A 21,777-nucleotide genomic window follows, 5' to 3' on the forward strand; every position below is an offset into this window, starting at 1 on the left:
GGGGTGGGGGAATTAGATAAACCTCCATGTTCTTTTCATCTGAAGTTGGCAATAGTGCGAGTCAAACACGGACAAGAAATATGACAATCGAAAACCCTTTTTTAATTCAATGAGATCAGTTTTATTGTGATGCGCGGCTCAACGTCTCGAACCAAAGTTGGCAAATGCTGAACGAAAGGCGGGAGTCGCGCAGCCGGGTGGGAGGGGGGGAGCCCAATCCAACCCCTACCCGCCCCCCACGCGCACGTGACACCCTCTTCCCCAGGCCCCCTCGCCGATTGGCTGCAAGGGAATATTTTTGAAGCCGACCGCCAAGTCTCTTCTCATTGGATAGCAGCGATGGCGACGGCGATTGGTTCGGTGGAGTGACGTCACAAAGACTATGACGCGCGTTCTTCCTGTTTCCTTCCTCGCGTCTTGAAGTGTATCTTCAGCGGCTCGCGCAGAATTAACAATCAGAGAGAAGAGAGCGGCGCGAAGCCCTGCCTCCTGGAGGTCTCCAATATCCTCACCAGCCCTTCTCTCTCTCTCTCTCTCTCCCTACTGCAAGCAGCAAGCTTTCCTCCTCGCTGGCTACTAATACTACAAACACAGTAAGTAACCTTGTCCCTTACTTACCTTTCTCTGCGTCCTTCATAAACTTTAAACGCTTGCTGGCAGCTAGTTCCTGTACCTTCAGAGGGGATTTATTTTTTGTTTTAAAACCATATGGATTTTTGGAAAGAGAGGAGGGACAGGAAAAAAAGTATTTCTAACCCCTTTTTTGTTTTGTACACAATGCGCTGCTTGCTTTCCAAATATTGCATTGTACTCTTTTGTCCCATCATCTGCTGCCTCTTTGTCTTCTGTCAAGTGTTGTATCCTAGGTATTTCGTGTCTCGTCGTGCAACGGATTTGCTTTTGATTTGCATGGATACTTCCTTCCACCCCCCCCAGACCTGGTGCAGTTGTGTTAGTTTCGGTTTGCTTTCTTTAGGGATATCATTTATTTTGCAAATGAGCTATTGTGTCGTTGGATTCGCTGTTCATAGTGTTCACGCTTGGGTTTTATTAAAACTTTGATGGGGCAGTGATTAAATTAACGCGTTTTAAAGTGCACAGAGGGTCACACTGGTTCCAGTCTTTGCGCCCCCCCCCCCCCCCCTCACTTTGGCTGCATTCATGGTCAGATATGGACAAAGAATTGTCGTCACAAGGTGTCCTTTGTCACATCCCCCCCCCCCCCCTTTGTACCCATTTCCAATTCTGCTCTTAATATTCACCGAATCTCAATGTGTTCGTCTTGTTCGGTGTGCGATCATAGCAATAACGTCGGAAACTCCGGCACTGCTCAGTGTGTTAAGCGTGGAGGTGTGCTGTCAGATCGAATAGACGGGTTTGCGTTGACAAGGAGTGATTAACAGAAAGCAACATTGCAACTGCTGCGTTCGAACAGTTGGGAGCAATAGTATTTGTGGGAAAGACGCATTTTGATTTCATGCAAGGGTGTTGTAGATTACTTCGAGACGAGTCGGGGGGAAGAAGTGGCCCTACCAAGAAAGTATAATCAACTTTCAGAAGGTGGATTCTGCAGCATCACCAATATTGGACATGTGGCCTGATTAAATGAAACCCACCACCCACCCCCCCCCCCCCCCCCCCAAAACAGTTCTTGCTAATTCTGTAACTAAGCCAAAAGGAACTGCTACTTGTCACCTCCTCATATTTGCGTATTGCCGCCTTTAGTTTGACGTTGGAAAAGATCTGGATTCTTTTCTGCTCGCCTGTGACCTCTTTAGAATTGCCTTTAATTGTTTACAGACAATTCAAAGAGGCTGGCATCCCTGCTAGTCTTGTACATTGTTCCCAATATTGATGTTTATCCAGCCAGCTGCTGGATGCCCCGTAACTCAGACACACCAGCGAAAGGGTCGCTTTGGTAATGTTTTGCTTAAGCATCCCCTTACTCCCCGCCCCCAACCCCGGCTCCGGCTGAAAGTGAGCTGGTAAGCACTTAAACACAGATTGTTTTGAAAAGGCGAACGTTCCTGCTGGTGAAAGGTGTTGAATGGTGTTGGCTTTGGGCAGAAACTGCGCATGGGCACTGTCAGACAGGTGCGCTGTGTCAAAACGGCAGGTGCAGTTTCATGTTAGGTGGGAGCAGCAACTCTGTGTGTCTTTAAAAAAAGAGTTCAGTCTGCGATCAAGTCTGAAGCAAACTCGCAGATCAAATTAAGATCCCGGCGAGTAAACTTTAAAGACGCTATTACCTTTTGTTGGCTAAATATCTGTCTGCATTTTAAAAAACTGTATGATGGAACAATATGCAACCTACATAACGCTCATTTTCAACCGATCATTTGACGAAGCACCCGTTTAAACGTATTGAGATAATGTGACAATTGTACTATGTACACAGGGTAAGGTGACCACAAGTCTGCAGAAACAGGTTTTATTGCTTTTCAACTGCTCACAAAAAATCCCACAAAGAACTTAAGGAAAATTGTTGACTGGAAATATTTTGAAAATACATTGGTTCTCCTGAAATGGTTCAAAGTAGCAGCTGTGTTGTAACAATGGAGTTCTAGGTAACAGCATCTTCACATCAATCAGTCTCCATAAAGTGTTGCTTTAATTTGTTTAAATGTTCCGTTGTATCAACTAGACTTTTGAAAATGCTTCAAAGTGAATGGCATTTACTTAATCCTTCCCATATTTATAGCCCATGTATGCATCAGCAAAAGCAGAATTGGGTTGTTATTGGCATAGATGAGGAACCTACATTTATTGTAGCCGTAATGTTTTTAAAAGATAATGCTGTAAAACATCTGTGATCTATTTAAATTATTTTTTAATCAAACACAACATCTTTTGCGCAGAATTGTGTATCCTTGATTAGATACCTTGCTGTTGACGTTATAAGGCAGGTGTGCAGAATATTGTGTACTTAGTTCAGCTTTCCAGAGGAAAACCATAAGGCCAACACATCCCTCCCATCACAGATTTAGCTTCAGTAAGCCTGTTTTGATTTGTGATGTTCTAGTGGAAAGGTCTTAAGAATAATTGGGTACCTAATTGTCCAGATATTAACAATGTGTGTTTCATATCATAAACTCACAGACAGGTCTCAGAAAATTATCAAATTGGGAATGGTTTCATATTTTTAACCCGAAGCTACACTTTTAGAAAGTGCCTGTATATTTCCATGATTAAATCGAAATCTTGTAGAGTCATAAAGTTACAGTTCTTTTAAGAAAGCTGTCATTCTTCAATTATTTTTGCACCCACAAACAGTCTTGTTAATCAATTTAAAGCCTACAACAGCCTACAATTAGTTTCTTCATTCTTCCTCTCCAGGAGAAAGCTGAACAACTGTATTTTTTTAGAACTGAAGCTTAAACACATAACTGATTTATTATATGTTATATCTTTTAACCTATAAGTGAACAAGAAGAATGTACTGGAATTCTGAGCTTGTTTCATGTAATCACTTTATTCCCAAGGAGTAGAATTGTTGAAGTTATATCTTCTACCAGGTGCTAAAGACTGTGCATCAAATTTTGTTTACCAAGAGAATAATTAAAAGCCATTCATGTTTAAATGCATACAGCAGATCAGCTCTGTGCCTCTCCTGCCAGACCACCCTCCATCCCTGCTCTCCACATAAAGCAATGACTTTAAAAAAGGGGTTACTATATTGTTTAATACTCTTGGAGAATGAGGTAAATATCTTCTATATTGGCCTAACTGAAATATTTCAGATCTAAAATTTATTCTGCATCTTTAACTACTAAAGGAGTTTTCATATGTTTAAAAAAACTGATGGAATCAGAAAACTGTTTTGAAGAAAATTTACTGTTGAGGTCTTTAAAATTTGGAAAACAGTCCATTTAAGCAATGTGAAACATTACTATTTTTGATATTGTAACACTGGAGAGTTGCTTAGCTGGTTAAATGTTTAACACTTTCAGCGTTCAGCAACTTTCACCAGATGCAAATTAACCAGCATTGGTAAGTTCTGATGGCTGTTTTGTTCTGGTTTTATATAATTATGTACAATGCACTCAGGAGATGGAAATTACAAGCTTAAATAGCAAATTTTTTGAAAGGTAAGTGGGCTGATTTTTAAAAATCTTGAGATAGGCCTATTACAAATGTATTTTGTATTGAAAGCAAACAGTTGCTTAGGTAGACTGTGATTCTCCAATGATTATCACTGATGCGATCTTGGGGAACATGTAGATGTTTTTACAGGTGAACTGAAAGGGATGGGAGCAATTCCAAAATGTCTGCATGCTGTCTTTGGCAAGCAGTTATGCTATTGTGGAGATGTCATCTGTTCAGCTGATGTAAAAGTTTCACATAGGATAAATCTAGCATGATAAATATATTTTGATTTGCTGTTTATATAGGTTATAAACCTAAACCATATATTCAATAGAACCAGCACTTGAAACTTCCATGGGGTTATTTCTGTGCTTGTTAACCAGACATGGATTGTATCTAGATTGTCTTTATTGTGAGAAATACTGCAAACATATTAGCTGTGTTGCTGTTCTTGGGAAATCAGGGGATCTGACATAAAAGACATTCATTCCCTTCCTTTCCCACGCTTTTTGACATTTTCTTGCTCTGCCGCTGAACATTTTATATCATTTTCTGAAGAGGTTTGAGGATATATAGGAATTCTCACATAATGGCACCCAAAAAGTATTTTTCACTAAAGTATAAAACAAATGAATGTCTTTGATCAGTACATAAATCTCCTTTTTTTTGTATATATCTTTTACTAAGCTGTGCCCTTTGATAAGATAACTATTACCGTAAGATTTGCAAATTGATTTAAATGTTTAGTCACACCATTGTCACTTCTGTTTTTTGTAGGGCATGAAACAGGAAGCTATATCTTACTACCCCAGCATTGATAACCTTTCACCAGCAGTTACCTATATATAGGTTTAAAAAAGAACAAATGGATGGCCTAAACCTATATATAGGTTTGTTCTGCTGTCTTTCATTTTGTACAGTCAGTAATGCCATATCATCTTGGCATTCTTGGAATGAAGTGTGAAAGAAATAGATGTAATTTAGCAACTTCATTAGTTAAGAGTCCATAGAAAAGACATTTCAAAATATTAAATCTGAACAAAAGAAACTTACAGTTTATTGAAAAGCATAAAATTTATTTTTCAATGAAAGATGGAAAAGGCTGTGATAATGCCATATATAACAGCACCGAGATATGATATAATACACCAGTGTTTTTGTAATCAGACCTATTTATTTGACTTGAATCTTTTTCAGATTTTGAAGTCTGATTTAACTAAAACCTGCTGATTATTTTCTTCTGAGATAAGCAGTATCATTTTAAGCATTTGTACAGGTGAATCATATTACTGGTACTTAAGCAATTTTTTGCTTTTTAAAATCTTAATCCATCTTAAAGTATTAGAGCAGAAATATTTAAAAATGTTTCATTTCAAATGGAATTCATAGTGAATTGTAATAAATGTAATGTGCCATATATCCCGCTATCAGCACATTTCTACTTTATGCAGAATTGAGGTCAGGAAATTTGGAGAAATTAAAGAAAATGATTCATCAGTCCTTTTGTTCTATTGGCTAGGGTCCCGGGATTCTCGAGCTGTGCCCAGCTGACAAGCTTTTGAAGATGGCACAATAACAGTCCAGTGATGCCTGACCATGACAGCATAGCCCTCTTAACTAGACATACGAAAAGACGCAGGGTCGACATTGGAGTGAAGAGAACTGTAGGGACATCTACGGTGTTTACTAAAGCGAAAGTGAAGCTATTCAGTGCCATGAATCCCCACGGTTCAGATCAGGACATTGAGTGCTCAGTGGTTCAACATACAGATGGGGACAAATCAAATGTGCTCCGCAAGCTGTTGAAGAGGGCAAACTCATATGAAGATGCCATGATGCCTTTTCCTGGAGCTACCATAATTTCCCAGCTGTTAAAAAATAATGCTACCAAGAATGGAAGCTCAGAGCTCAATTTGCAAGCCAGTGGTCTCTCCAGCACAGGCTCAGAAGCAAATCAGGAGGATGCCTGTAGCAATTCTTCAAGGGAAAGTGCCCAAGAATGCGTGTCGCCATTTAGCAGACCTAGCATGAGCCAGTTTGATGTAGACCGGCTTTGTGATGAACATCTGCGGGCTAAACGTGCCCGAGTTGAGAACATAATTCGAGGCATGAGTCATTCACCAAATGTGGCATTGCGGGGTGGAGAGAATGATCGAGATGGGGTGCAGCAGCCTGTGAGTCCTAGAGAAAGCTATAGGGAAAACAAACGTAAGCAGAAGCTTCCCCAACAACAGCAACAGAGTTTTCAACAATTGGTTACAGCCCGGAAAGAGCAAAAGAGAGAAGAACGACGTCAATTGAAGCAACAGCTGGAAGACATGCAGAAGCAACTGCGGCAGCTCCAGGAAAAATTCTACCAAATATATGACAGTACAGATTCTGAGAATGATGAAGATGGCAACATGTCTGAAGACAGCATGCAATCAGAAACTGCTGATACTAGGGCACATGACAGGTCTGACAATGAGATGTCGGATCTAGATCCAGGACACTTCCTTGATCGTGCTCGTGCTCTTATTAGGGAACAGGAAATGGCAGCAGAAAATGAAAAATTAAAGAGAGATGGCCACTCAAGAAAAAGCCAAGGCCCAACAAATTTGCATGCTGAAGGGAAACAGCTAGCTGAGACTCTTAAACAGGAACTTAATTCCACCATGTCACAAGTAGTGGACTCTGTAGTCAAAATGTTCTCTAAATCCTCCCACCAGCTTCCTCAGGTCTTCCCACCTATCCAGATTCCACAGGCAAGATTTGCTGTGAATGGAGAGAACCACAACTTCCATACTACTAATCAGCGGCTTCAGTGCTTTGGTGATGTCATCATTTCCAACCCATTGAACACTTTTGCCAACATGCATGTATCTAACCCTTCAGACCAGACAGAAGCACTGCCTCTAGTAGTACGCAAAAACTCATCGGAGCAATCTGCTTCCACTCCTTCTATGGGTGGCCATCACAGCTCTCTTCATCAGTCCCCACTCTCAGCTGCAGCAGGATTTTCATCCCCTGCTTTCCGCCACCCACTGCCTCTCCCTCTTATGGCATATTCCTTTCAGAGCTCTATAGGTAATGCCTCCAGCACAGTTTCTGGGAAAGACAGGTCATCTCCTGAGTCCTTGGACTTGACCAGGGAAACTGCCTGTCTGCGGACCAAAGTGTCATCACACCACATGAACCATCGTCCGTGCTCACCAATGCATCCATCCAGCACAGCTGAAGGTCTCTCTTTGTCTCTCATTAAATCTGAGTGTGGTGACTTGCAGGATATGGCAGACATTTCACCATATTCTGGAAATACAATATCCTTTTCTGATAATGTCTTAGTGTTTAATATAGGTGTTTAATAAAGGTGTATACAGTCAAAGTACAATTGTTCACCTAATTAGTGTCCTCGGTATCCTATTAGAACAATAAGTTGAACTTTCAGAAGGGAATCCACATTTTCTAGGGCATTCATTTTACGCACCATCATTACCTGCTTTTGCATAACCCAAACATGTTGAAGATGCAACAAGTGCATCACCCCCACCCTCTAATGTTCTGCAAGTTCAGTGCAGCTGCCTGCTATGCATGATTAACCTCTGTTCAGCTGTACACAGAAATCTTTTGTTCTTGTATATACAAAGCAAATGATTTTAAAAGCTTGTGAGCACAATCAGAGTGGGCTCAGCTAAACTGAACTTCTTTCACAAGATTTACTTGTTTTTTTTCTATATTTTAGGTAAATGAGTATACTATTTCTTTTCAACAGAATTTTTGTAATGATAAAAATGGTGCTGGATTATCTGCTGCAAATCGCCCTCTGTCAAAGTGCCAGTTCTCTGTATAGCTTTTCATTTTTCCTTTATCATATCACTTAGTCAAAGTAATAGAGCTTCTATTTTTGTTCTTACAAAGATTTATTGACAGGAGTCAGTAACATACCACACCATTTGTTTTACTTTGCGGCACACTGTGATATTTTGTGATTGAATAGCTAGTTCCATATTTCACAGGTAGTAAAATGTATATTTTATGATTGTTATATTATCTTATTTTGAACTACATATTATGGATTTTGGATGTCACTTTTTGTTTATTAATGACTTTTTTTAATTACCCAATCCCATAAGTTGTTGTAGGTGATCAGCCTATTTAGATAATTCGGAGGATGTGCAACCATTTTACCTTCCTATAATAATTATCGTATTATTCTCTTATGTAGCAAGCAAATGTTTTGAACAGCTTTCAAAAGCTAAATATTGTGGATGCTGGAAACCTGAAATGAAACAGAAACTGCTAGAAACGCTCAGCAGGTCAGGCAGCATCTATGCTGGAAATCTGAAATAAAACAGAAAATGCTAGAAACACTCAGCAGGTCAGGCAGCATCTGTGGAGAGAATAACAGAGTTATTATTTCAGGTCAGTGACCTTTCGTTAATTGACCTGATATACAAGTTCTGTTTTTCTCTCAAAAGATGCTTCCTGACCTGCTGAGTATTTACAGCATTTTCTGGTTTTATTAATGGCAACCTCTTCTTTGGTAAAAAATGGACTCAGTCCTTTAATGAAACAGAAGGAAAGAATGTGAACCTGGAACAGAAATGTACTTTCAATGCAACTATGTTAGACTGTGAGCCATAGAGTAAATTTAGATTTTATTGTGAATATACCCTACAGGATTGTGGTTAAAACTATATTAATTGGGAGCAAGTTTTATCCAATGATAAAGGAAACAGCTGAACTGTTCTCAAGATTCCAGGCATGTTTTTGCATCTCACAAACACGCTTTGCATCTTAAGAAAATTGCCTTGTAGAATACAAAATTTGCATGTAGCAAATTGGAACAGAGCAACAGCATTATGCGGGTTAAGATAGCTGAAGTGTCAATCTCCGTGGATCTATCTTAGAATAAGATGCCGTTTAGAGATTGAAAATTTGAGTTATGGTAACTAATAAAAGAGGATTGGCAGAAAAGAACAGATTTGTAATGGGGTTCTAATGTTGTTAATAATTGCTGCAATGCCAATGTATTTAATTGAGAGCAATCTAGTAACTAAGGTTAAGTTGCATATAACTTTAACTGACACAAACTAGAAAAAACCCAGATTTAGAAATTATACCTCCAATGTAGCAATTATCTTTTTTGATCACAAATTTGGAATACTAATTCCCTGGCAGCAAGAATCATAATAAACATACCTATAGTAACATTTGTAAAACATATGCAGCTTTTGATTTTTTAAAAAAATGCTTTATTATACCTGGTAAAGTACGATTTAAAACGTCTTTAATTTCCTATACTGATTTGAAAATTGTAATTGGTATTCTAGTTGCAATGCTGCAGTCTTTGATTTAACTGTACAGTTCTATATTGTACTCCACTGACATAACGACTCATCTGCCTCTCAGGTAATACTACATATTTGCCTTGTAAAAACTCTGTATGCAGACTACACACAAACTCATGTGGTGTTTGAATACTGCTTTAGGTTCAGCTGCAGCACAGTATTTCTCTGATCTTTTATTTTCCTGAGCAGATGTCTTTCATTAATTTATGGATTTATCATCTTTTCTTTTTTTACACCTGGCAGCTGGCTCAAGTTTCAGCAGTTATTGTCTATTTTGCATGACATGTAGAATTGAATGTCATCTGTCTTAACAAAGCTGAAGCTGAAAGAATGAGGTGAGCCACATGAGCTGCTGGGACAGAGCTGTACGTTTTCTTACCTCCTTAATATTTATTTGTGCTCATTTCTTCTGGCCTTGAATGGGCTGTGCTTGCGTTCTGTGCAGCTGTATGTTTACCAAATCTATTCCAACATGAGTCATTGTGCGTGTGTAAGTATCCTAGAAACAGCTAGCGCTTTCTTGGGAGAACAGTTGCTTTCAACGTAAGCTTAAAAGGGAAATTAGCCAATTGGTCAGTTCTGGTTTAGAATATTTTGAGAAGCAGTGGCATCTATTAGCTGTACTTTGAATTTAGGATGATTTTTGTGGTCACTGGTAGATCAGTTGCATAATGTATATGTTACCTAACATTGTTTGAGTGACGTACTTGATTTTTAACAGTGTATTAATGAAAGGGCTTTTAATAACAGCCAAGAAAGGATGCTATGATAGAATTTTCTTTAGAGTTGCAGTTGGCTTAATATGATTGGAGCTGCATCTAGCTTTATATTGGTGAAATATGCAGTTAAATATAAATACAAACTTCCAAAATGACTAAAGAATGAACCCATCTATTTTTTTGTAGTCTTTAACTTTATAAACTAAATTATTTTATGCCTGACCTTTTTAAGTATTTTTAAAAATATGCTAAACAAATTAGAACTAATGCATGCAAGTAACACTTCAACAACTGTTCATACTTTTACTTTCAAGACCTTGTACCTTTTTCCCAATTTTTCCTGTTTTCACCTTCCTTTTCTAAATGTAACGAATAATACTGAGGTACAGTGCTGTGGGCACCGACAGCCATTTGATAAATTACCTTCTTGTGGAAGCTTAGGTGGTGAGCTTTGGCAGGTTGCTTGACAATAAAGTGAAGGAATCATTGCAGAGCCCAAGCTTGTCTTCACTGAATAGTCATACATGTACTTTCTAGCAGGAGTCATTGTGTGGTGATCAGGAGTGGGACACATAAGTGATTTTTATTTTTACCCTTTCTTAGCCTATGGCACAAAAATAAAGACGTGTATTTATATAGTGCTTTTCATGACCACCAGATGTCTCAAAGTGCTTTACAGCCAATGAAGTACTTTTGAAATGTAGTCATTGTGCTGCCAATTTGTGCACAGAAAACTCCCACAAACAGTAATGTGGTAATAACCAGATAAACAATGTTGATGGAGGGATAACTCCCTTGCTGTTGTTCAAAATAGTGCCATGGGATCTTTTACATCCACCTGGACAGGCACATGGGGCCTCTGTAATGCCTTATCTGAAATTCCAACTTCCATTATGATGATGATCAGTTAATTTAGGAGACGCTCTAGATTAAATATGACGCCTTCCCACCCCCTCTGCCCCAAACCCCTCCAACTGTATGGCTCAGCACCAGACTCAAGTACACTTACCAACAGAGTCATTGGAAGCTCTCACTTGGCATTGCTAGGTTTAGTCTTTGTAAGGTGATCTTACTGATTCACATAGACTCATAGACGTTTACAGCTCAGAAGGAGGCCATTTGGCCCATGCTGTCTGCGCTGGTCAACAAAGGTCTGACTACACTAATCCCATTTTCCAGCGCTTGGCCCATCGCCCTGGTGGCTATGGCAAACATAATCTGATGTAGCCAGTTAGTGTTAACCTTAATGCAGTGTTAAGGCATGGTTAGGGTTAAAGTGTAGAATCATCTTGTGTTGCTTTCTGCTGCAATATTTTACATAGTATATAAATTACGGTATAGCTAGACTTCCTCTAAAAACAAGCACCAATTATGCATAGGATGGACCGCTCCTCTATACCGGAAGTAATAATTCAACACATTTTCTCCACTCCAGATTTAATTATTAAAATAATGTATTTTGAAAATGTTTATGCAAAGTAAATATTAAATTATGGAGTGGGGCAATGTTTACAAGTGCTCATAATAGGAGTTAGCAGGATTTATTATTGCAAGGATGGACTGCTTTATTTCAAGGTTTTTTCTACTTTCTGCCCTTTCAAAATGAAAGACTTTTAAGTTTCAAATGTCTGCACTGTGGGGTGGTTGCATCCTCCCAGCAAGGAAGCAGTGCTCCCAGGGAATGCAGGTTGAAGACAGGCCTAAAACTGTGTATCCCTGATTCTGCAACTGCACTTCCAGCAAGCCCAGTGCCCATTGGGAATGAGCAGTCACAGAATCACCCCTTAAATTATTTGGTGCAACTGTTAATTGACCACATCAATGAAAAATTGGCACGCAGAGTACATGCTATTGTTTAGTTTTTCTTATAATACACTTTTTCTAAATGACTAGAGAAGTGAGGTGTAGCAATATAGTTAAAAGATAATTTAAGTATAGCAGAAAATTACACTCGATACAGTTTTGCAAAAAGATACTGGAATGGGGCAAGGGGACACACTTCCATTGAAAGAATTTGCAGAGAAGTTTGTAAGAAATCTGTTCAGCAATGGTACTGCTTTTTATTTAATCTTGTTCTGGAAAATAATTTATTGCATTTTCCTTACCTATGGCAAGTAGATATAAAAGTGTTACCCGCTCACAGCAGGGTTACATAAATTAGCCTATGTATATCTTATAGGAGAGAGTAGTTTTCCTAGGATAGCAAATGGATATGCTAATCTATCTAAAGCAGGCTTTCCCAAACTGTGAGTTGCGACCCCCATTCCAGTTGGGTCGTTAAATGGGATTTTGGGGAACACAAGCTTCAAGGCAGCAATTGCTGGCATGGAGCTTGAAGTGATTCCTGACAGCTGCGAGGCCCCTTTTAAATGCTTGCATTTTTTTTATTGGTGGGTGTGGCTTAATTGACTGCTCTCTGAGGCTGGATTTGATGCTGCAAAAAAAGCCTGTGAATAGGTAGGTGTTCGGCTTTTTTTTGGACAACGCCTGCCTCTTCATGAACCACCCACCCCCCCACCGCCGGCCAAGAACTAAAATGATCCTTGAGGCCTCCTTCTAAACCCCACTCAACAACTGAAAGCTTCCCCCCACCCCACTCCACAGCTCTCGGACCCCCCCCCCCCCCAATCTCTGTCTCTGTCTCGCTCTCTCTCTACCAGTGTGCCATAAGACACTTCAAAATGGGTCATATAAGGAAAAAGTTTGCGAAGCTCTGGCTTAAAGTGAGGGGTAAGAAATATGAAACTTAGTTGAATATTTTCAATGTTACTGAATATACCTGCACAGTACTTAACCTTATTCAAGCATAATCTATTAATAAGACTATTTAAACTCATTACTTTTATTTAGAACCATCCATCAGAATTGAATAACAGCGCAGTCTTTTCTTTCGTATATTATCCTCTCAGAACCTCTAATTAAGATAAGTGCAGTTGTTCTATCTGGTTTTGATGCATTCCAAATCATACATATAAAAATTGAACAATGACAAACTTTCCAAAGCACTGTTTGACTTGTCACACTGTAATATGATATTTGCTAAATAAGCAATGCATTGAACAGAATAAGAATTAAGTTCTTATAAAAGTAATTTCGAATGGAACTTCAGTGTTCACTCTTAGTTATTTTGATGTTTTTATGCAAATTCTTTTGTGTAATTATTGTCTTCCCTCGGGGCTTTGCATCCTCAGTCAACATAAAATTTTTGAACAATGTGTAGTAGAGCAGGATGGGTCAGTGATTACAAACAAGCAAATGTTAGCCATTTCTGTGAATGTCAGGCTATCTGTTATTAGCTGTCAGTCATTTAAAAAATTCTGAGCATAGCATACACAGGAACATGCAGGTTGTCTGCTACCTTTGTTATTTCTTTTGCTAAGGATGATAGCATTTAGAGGCCCCATGAACTTAAGTTATTAGTTTTTGAGATACACAGACATTTGACATTTGTCATATACTTTAAGCACAACATGTTGCCATTGAGGTAAAGTGAATCACTTTCTCATGGTTTTATTATACCAAACTCTGGCTGTGTGGCACATGGGAAAACCCACAGGAATAGTTTTAGGTGTGACACCAACGTTTGTGGGGAGCAAAAAAGCGTGTTGGAAAGCTATGAAATCCAGAGACTCAAAGTAACAATCCCTAGCATGAAAATAGCATTGGGCAATGACTGGGACACTGGTGCTGGGAAGGAGAAACAAATCCTGGACTGTGGCCGAGGAGAAATTGTAGGGCCTGTGTGAGCACTCCTCCTCTTCGCCCATAAGGATTCCACAGGTAAGTGATTTTTCTAAACTTATCTCCGTCTCTTCCGACCACCCCATGTCTCCTGCTATTGTTCTGCTGTAAGGGTTGACCCCATGCAGTTGTCCCTAATTCAGAAGTTATAATGCAGTTGTAGCAACCATAATATCATCAGAATGTGACTCTCCAAATAAAGTAGGACCCAACTCTCTCATGGCTGAATTAAGGTGGTGGGGGGTGGTGGTGGAGGGTTGCAGCAGGAAATCTACGCAACAACTTGAAAACTTGTTACCCACCCACTATCATATTAAACCCCTGTCTGCATTATTCCCACCAATATGTGGGGAGAGGTTGAAATGAACTCAACTATCTCCTGCATTATTTCTCATCTAAGTGAGAATCCCACAAGGCCCTCCTCTTGGTGCCACTTTGGCAGTTCTTGTTTTCATATTTCTGAACTCGGTGACATAGTGCACAAAAAAGTGCTTAGCCCTTTTTAATGACTGATTTAATGGGGACCTTCATATGAAAATATTTGGAAGCACCTAATTTGTTGACGTCTGTGATTTTCATCAACAAATATCAGATTTGCACATATATAGCAGGTTGAAATAGATTTACTGAATTTCATAACAAATTTTACCACGGTATAATGTTGAATTGCTAGAAACTTTGAAGGTTTGCACAATGTATCCATCAAAAATAGATAATGCCTCTTGACTCCATGCAGAGTAAATTTATTTGATATTGCTTTATTTCAAACCAGTGCATTATGAAGCCTCAGATGACATCTTATATTTACATAAATACCATAATAGAAGTTGCTGACATACAATTTGCCTAGTTCATAATGACTTGTACCAAGTTAGTTAAAAAATATCCTTATACTATCAAATCATGATATTTAGATATTAAAGTTATCACTCTGGCCACTGGCAGATTAGTCACCATGGGAATTCACTATATCAAAATAATATACATTATTTGCATGAAATTTCAATTTATAAATAAACCAAATTTATTCATCTCAACATTTGATATGGCTTAAATATAAATTAACTATCCCGTCATAGCAAATAGGGGTGAGCAATAAATACTGCTTTGTCAGTGTTGCTTATATCCAAAGTACAAAATTTTAAAAAGTGTATGCCAGGAAAGTATTATAGTTATTGCATGATTCTTTACAAAGAAGCAAAGTCAATTCTGAACTTAAAAATACTCCTTTCCTTACAATCACATTTTCAAATGGATTAACTTAAATTTTCATAAATTGTTTATAATTTCATGCTTGGACAGTAACTTTATTTTTCATGATAACCTCTAATAGCAATAATGCTCCATTTAAAGCACCTGAATCATAATATTATATAAAGTGTGCCCTCCTGTACCAATAGACAAAGTGCATTACTTGATGGAAACCAAAGTATTTGTTGAAAGATACTCCGTGAGTTTGAGGTGATTAATCATTTCTAACTTGTGTTTTAATGGTAGCACATTCCATTTGAACATATTTAAAGATCTTTTTAGAATATTGTTATTGAATCATGTGAAAACTATAAGTTTTTTTTGGTGCATCTACTGAGACTTGGGTTTATTTTTAGAATAAAAGTACAGTAGTTTTCTTTACCTGGTTATTGTTTTTAAAATTTCCATCATTTGCATCTTCAAGGGTTTTCAACATGATAAATTCAATATAATCTTGTATGCCAAAGTGCCTCTGGCATAACAGATGCAAGCCTGTAAGATTGCTTTGTGTAACTCATGATCTTATGGGATTTTACCATTTTGGCAAATCTGAAATAATCATCTCAATGTTAATGATGTTGAAGTTATTTTCCACCAGTAGAGATTTGTGAGCTTCTGTTTTACCAGTTACTGTCTTTTGTTTTAGGATACATGATATTTGATTTTGAATAAAATAATCTATGTAACCTGATAACATCAATAGAACATTGGACTCACAACCAGAAAGTCAGACATTATGTCCTGAAATTGCTTGGCGTAGTGGGGTATGGCAAGTTTACTAACAAATCAGAGTGCGACCTTATTCAGATTTTTGCGTAGCTTGGTGAGTTAACCAAGAATATCATTGGTATAGATGGAAATCTTTTGACTAGAAATGTTACACCTTTCCAATCCAAAGGGAATAATAAAAGTAAAACAGGCAGAAAGAATGACAAATTACAACTAAGTGAATTCTTATGCTTTTTCAAAATGGAGCATATATAAACAATTATTGTATTCTGCTAACCGTGTTCTAAATCTGATTGTGCTCTGAACCTTATACTGTGTAATTTTTGAAATTTTTTGAATTAAATTAACAGTGTTCCATATTGGACTTGGCCTGCACATTCCATGCATAATATGCTGAAATCAACCTTCCACTGAATCTCCATGCTTATCATAAAATTTGAAATTACTTCAATAGTTTAGTATTTCTATATTTACAAACTAATATTGTCAATTCAGTTGGACCCTAATCTGTTTTGTTCCCATGGTTTTGCTTCAGTCATCTGGACTGAGCACAGCAGAAATCACAAGCAGGTTTATGAATTTCAACTGAAATTGACAAATAGATTGTAAGAGAGTGCAATCCCAAGCAGAAATTTAAGTTGTGATATAGTTCAAAATTCCCAAGATGAAATCCCATGAGATCAACAGTTTTCCTCATGGAAATGTCAACCTTGCGATACTTGGTTCACACATCTTTAACCATTTTTGAGGGTCTGTTTGTTTCTAGTCTTTCCGTTATTCCCTGCAATGCAAGCAGGCATTGATTTTTTTAATACTCTGCATTTCATGTGCCATTGCAGAACAGCTTGCTGCACTTCCTTTCATTTGCCATCGTTATTTCACTTATGCATTATGACAGATGGCAGTGGAGAATGTAATGCTCTTTTAGTCTTCCCTATCAGTCTAATGGAGGTCACAGAAGGTTTTTCAACTCTTTCCCTCTTGGTACAAGAAGCATGTCAATCATGAGTTATCAACTCTGCCATCATTAAGCTTCAGAAACACAAAGGACCAGCTTGATCGAGTTGCTAAAGAGTTTGTTCAGTCAGATAAGATCTCCTTTTACAATGGTTTCACCTTTGAAATAAATTTGTAGACCCTTTCATAATAACTTGCATAGCTATGGAAGTTAGCAGCATTTTTGCTCTTAAACATACTCTTCGAAAAAACACCCCTTGGAATAACTTCTGGAAAGGACCCCTTAATTGACCTTCCGGGGCCCAGATTGATTTTCTCCACATGCATCTTCATTCCTGATGAATTATAAAGCCATTAATTTGTGGAGGAAATGGTAGGCGATCTGCAGCACAGATGTGTCAACAACATACTAACGCACAAAACACAAAAGAGTGCCAAGGAAGCTGAATGAAAATCAGAATTGCTAGATTGTTACGCTTAGCCTCACATTAAACTTTCTCCTGGGAACTATTTTAGGAAGCTTCTGTCTACAGAGCTGAAGGGTAATAATATTTGCAGATAAATAGGATTCTTTATCATTGTAAGAAAGAATTTATTGATCAGCTGCCCCCTGGGGACTTTTTGACTGTCAGAAAATGAACCTTTGATACATCTTGGTTCAGTACCCTTGTGCAGGTCAGATATCTCCAGATCTACCCAGTGACCTCTCTGTGTAAGATTTCTAGGCATACAATGTTCTCTGCTATGAGTCAAGATGTTTAATTTTTAACTTTATAATAATACCCTTTTTGTTTTGTGAATTTCTTTTGCATCTCAATCTTTCTTGTTAAATTTTAATGCAGATTGTGAATTATTCTGATACAACACAATAGTTGTTTTCATTTTATGTTGGAGCTGATGAATAGCTTTATTGGTGGAGTAATAACAATTTACGGCTCTTGATTGTAAATATTCTTATGTTCATCATTACAATTCACTGGGTAGTACAATATTACTGTTCGACTTAATGCTGAAGAAGTGCATTTCTTAAAAGCATTTTGTTTTTTTTTAAAAAGGAGCACCTTTTGCAAATAAACTCAACATTAAACAAGTGCACATTCTCCGACCATTGAATATCGGCAGCTGATGTTCTTTTTGGTTTGTTCACTCATTTGCCTAGTCACTAAGGGGTTGCTCTGAAGCTCTGTCCTCTCCAAACAGCCTTGTTTCCATAATTGCTTTGTATATTTTCCTTGACAAACAGCATCTCACATACAGGAAGGACTGTCACCTAATCACTTGAAAAAGGCCAAGCTGATGTTCTTCTACACCCGGTACCCTAGTTCTAACATGCTGAAGATGTTCTTCTCTGATGTGAAGGTAAGAAAGAGAAGACGGATTGTGGCCTCTTTTTTGCCACAGCCATTGCAACAAATAAAACAATGGTGGTTATTGTTTTCTATTTACTACTTAATTTGTTTTTGATGTAGCATAGACTGAGCATAAGGAGGATGAATAAACTGACAGATTCAGGCCACATTATTCAAATGAGGACATGAAGGCTGTCCAGTCACAGCTGCACCCTCCCTCTGCTAGTATATTTAACCCTAATTTGTAATTTTACTTTCTTGATTTGAATTGTTTGTCTTTTTCCTACAAAGGTTTTTAAGATTGTTGTAGAAACTTAAGATTTTTTCACATAGTAGATAAAAATAGTAACATTTTAACAAAAACATTCTAAAGCAACTTGTGTTATTGCTTTTGGTATTTAACAAATGCTTTTCTCATTTAGGCATAATACCGCTCATCAGAGTTTGAATTTGATTTTGTTACTTGTCAATCCAATCAAACCATAGTCTAATACAGTACTTTTTCCCTTTAAGAAATATCAGCAAAATTATTGTTATGTTCCTAGTAAAGTGCATTGATGACATTAGTCCATGTGATATGTTTGCTTTTTCACTTACAGTAAAACTGAACCCTTTTCTAATTTTAAAATGCTGCAAAGTTAACAGAGAAGCAATATTGAATTATTGCAGTAATTCCTGGGCACTTGCTGACTGCCTCGTCAACTTTCTCCTGCTGCCAGTAATTTCCTATCTCTTAGTATATTGTGGGATGTAAAATGATATTTGGTAACACCCCTCTATTTTGCATAAAAATTAGGGAAAAAAAGCTAAGCTAGAACTTACTAGGAAAACAAACCTATCACAAAAGAGTGATATCCTAATTCTGGCAGTACTGCACTTTCTTAGGAGTGCAATAGTAATACAATCACTTTGCTGGTTGAAATAATTACATTTTTGGACTTGTGGAATTGCAAATCAATCTGCTGACCTTTTGAGATCAAAATACAATGTGCCAAAAATTATAATTATTAATGCTTTATTCTTAATAATGATCATTAGCAAATGATCGCTAACACTTCCCTTATCTCATCTCATTTCTGGGGTTTCTCACTTAGGATAGGAAATTCCTATTATGTTTTTGTAGATGTTCCAAACTTTGAAAGTTGCCAAAATGTTACCAAATGATTAATATCACTTCAGGTTTACAGAGAAAATAATTCTTAGTCTCCATGCTGAATATTAATGCAATTAAATGTTTTCCGACAACATAATTATTGAGCAGCTTCAATATCATGAGGTTTAGAATCTTCATTGTTCAAAAGAAAATTTGTAATAATTGACTAAGTTCTTGTTCAATTTTAAGAGATTCATTAGTATACTGTGTATATATTTTCCTTCCCATAACAATTAACTGCTAATTGATTTAAAGGATGTCCCTTTTTGACAGTTTACCCACAAGGACTCCCTAAGCAATGAGATTAAATGGATAGGTTAGGTTAAACAATGCTTATACAGCAGATAAACATCACACATGTACTCCAGAAGACAGGATTATCTGTGGGATTAACTGGAAAGAAAGTACTTACATTTATATAGTGCCTTTCACATCCTCGGGACATCCCAAAGCACTTTGTAACTAGTCAATTACTTTTGAAGTGACATTTCCAACAATCCAGCACTCCCTTTTACTGCATTGAAGTGTCAGTCTAGATTATGTAATCAAGTCCAAGAAAGGGGCTTGAACCCAGATCTGCTGACTCTGAGGCAGTACTGCTACTACTGAGCCAAGCTGACTTTTTACAAGTATACCCTGTCGTTTCCCTAAAATCTCATATGTATTGCCTTGGTCATTTATGTTTCCATTTCTAAAGAAAGCGGCATAATTTTCCTCAAATTTTCAACCAATTTGGAACTGGATTTTCCAGCAGGTAGCACTTTTATTATCCTATTTTTTTAATGGCTTTGTCTGCTGATAGTGTCTGCAAATTGAGAACATTTTCACATAAGGTGCCAATACAGATGGAATGGATTATTAGCCCATATAGGTGGTACTATGTAATTCAGGTAGTGGAATTGCTGCTCTGAAATTTTTTTTTGTAAATAAAAGAATTTCTGCTCACTTAAGGTTGCAATTGTGCTCCAATTTGCCGTTGACAGTTATGAAAAAAAAAAGTTCCTCTTGTTCATACTTGGCCACCGCACCTGAACTTTTTAATTCCTCTTCTATGAGCTTTAGTTTCTCTATGTTAATGACTGAATATGACCAGTAAAATAGTTACATGTTTAAAATACAGGCTTGCCAGCAGTAGTGAAAAATATTGTATTGGGTTGCAAGAACAAACCTTAAAAATTTCACATACTGACTTGTAGCCCTACTTGTAGTAGCAATTTTTCTTATCCTTTCATGGGATGTGGGCGTCACTGGCTAAGTCAACATTTATTGCCTATCCTTAATTGCCCTTGAGAAGGTGGTCATGCGTTTCCATATGGTGTAGGAACACCCACAGTGCTGTTAGTGGCGGGGGAGTTCCAGAATTTTGACTCAGCGACAATGAAAAAATGGCGATTATAGTTCCAAGTCAGGATGGTGTGTAGCTTGGAGGGGAACATGCAGGTGGTGGTGTTCCCATGTATCTGCTGCCCTTGTCCTTCAAGGTTGTAGAGTTTGCTGGTTTGGAAGGTGCTTTCGAAGTAGCCTTGGTGAGTTCCTGCAGTGCATCTTATTGATGATATACACTGCTTTCACTGTGCACCTGTGGTGGAGGAAGTGGATGTTGTAGATGATGTGATGCCAGTCAAGTGGGCTGCTTTATCCTGGATGGTGCCAAGCTCCTTGAGCGTTGTTGGAGCTGCACTCATCCAGGCAAGTAGAAAGTATTCCTTCACAGTCCTGACATGTGCCTTCCTTGTGGTGGGCAGGCTTTGGGGAGTCAGGAGGTGAGTTACTCTCCACAGAATTCCCAGTCTCTTGTAGCAAAAATATTTATATGGCTGGCCCAGTTCAGTTTCTGATCAATAGTAACCCTCCCCAGGATGTTGATAGTGGGGGATTCAGTGATGGTAATGCCATTGAATGTCAAGGGGTGATAGTTAGATTCTCTCTTGTTGGAGATGGTCATTGTGTGGTGCGAACGTTACTTCCACCTTATCAGCCTAAGCCTGAATGTTGTCCAGTTCTTGCTGCATGTGGACACAGCCTGCCAAATTAAAATATTACTTCAACTTCAGTTTGTCAGCATAAGTGGACAAGTTTGCACTTTTAGCTAAACAATGAAGATGCAAATCAAAGTCCTGCCTTTGGGTTGATACCAGTGTAACTTCAATACCATTGAACCTGCATGGTGACGGGATTAAAATCCATGACCTTCACCAGTTTAAGTGGGTAAACTTCTTCAACTCCTCTCTATATGACTAGCAAAACAGTTTCACCGTTATCTATACTATTCTTCTCTAGAAATTGAGAAAATTATAACCCAAAAAGAACCATGGTGGGCTGAATTTAGGCTTGCAAGGATGGGTGGTTGGAATCTTGTCAGAGGTGGCAAAAAATCTGGAACAAGAACCCACTAACTTCCAGTTTTAATGAAGGAGGAAACAAAGGGTGGATGACCATCCAGCTTGTGAGGAATAAGTTGC

The 21,777-nt window shown here is 38.0% G+C and overlaps 1 protein-coding gene across 4 annotated transcripts in view; it reads left to right on the forward strand.

Moving 5' to 3' along the window:
* Nucleotides 1-385: 385 nt before the first annotated feature.
* prox1a (prospero homeobox 1a) overlaps nt 386-21,777 on the forward strand; it is a 122,681-nt gene continuing 101,289 nt past the window's right edge. For all 4 annotated transcript variants that reach the window (XM_041214766.1, XM_041214773.1, XM_041214781.1 and 1 more), the window contains exons 1-3: nt 386-593; nt 5,606-7,385; nt 18,065-18,172. In XM_041214766.1, the coding sequence (XP_041070700.1) occupies nt 5,673-7,385; nt 18,065-18,172 (1,821 nt within the window). In that variant the 5' untranslated portion in view covers nt 386-593; nt 5,606-5,672. The remainder of the gene's footprint in view (nt 594-5,605; nt 7,386-18,064; nt 18,173-21,777) is intronic.

This window comes from Carcharodon carcharias, chromosome 2 (genome assembly GCF_017639515.1).
Source record: "Carcharodon carcharias isolate sCarCar2 chromosome 2, sCarCar2.pri, whole genome shotgun sequence".
Classification (NCBI taxonomy): Eukaryota; Metazoa; Chordata; class Chondrichthyes; order Lamniformes; family Lamnidae; genus Carcharodon; species Carcharodon carcharias.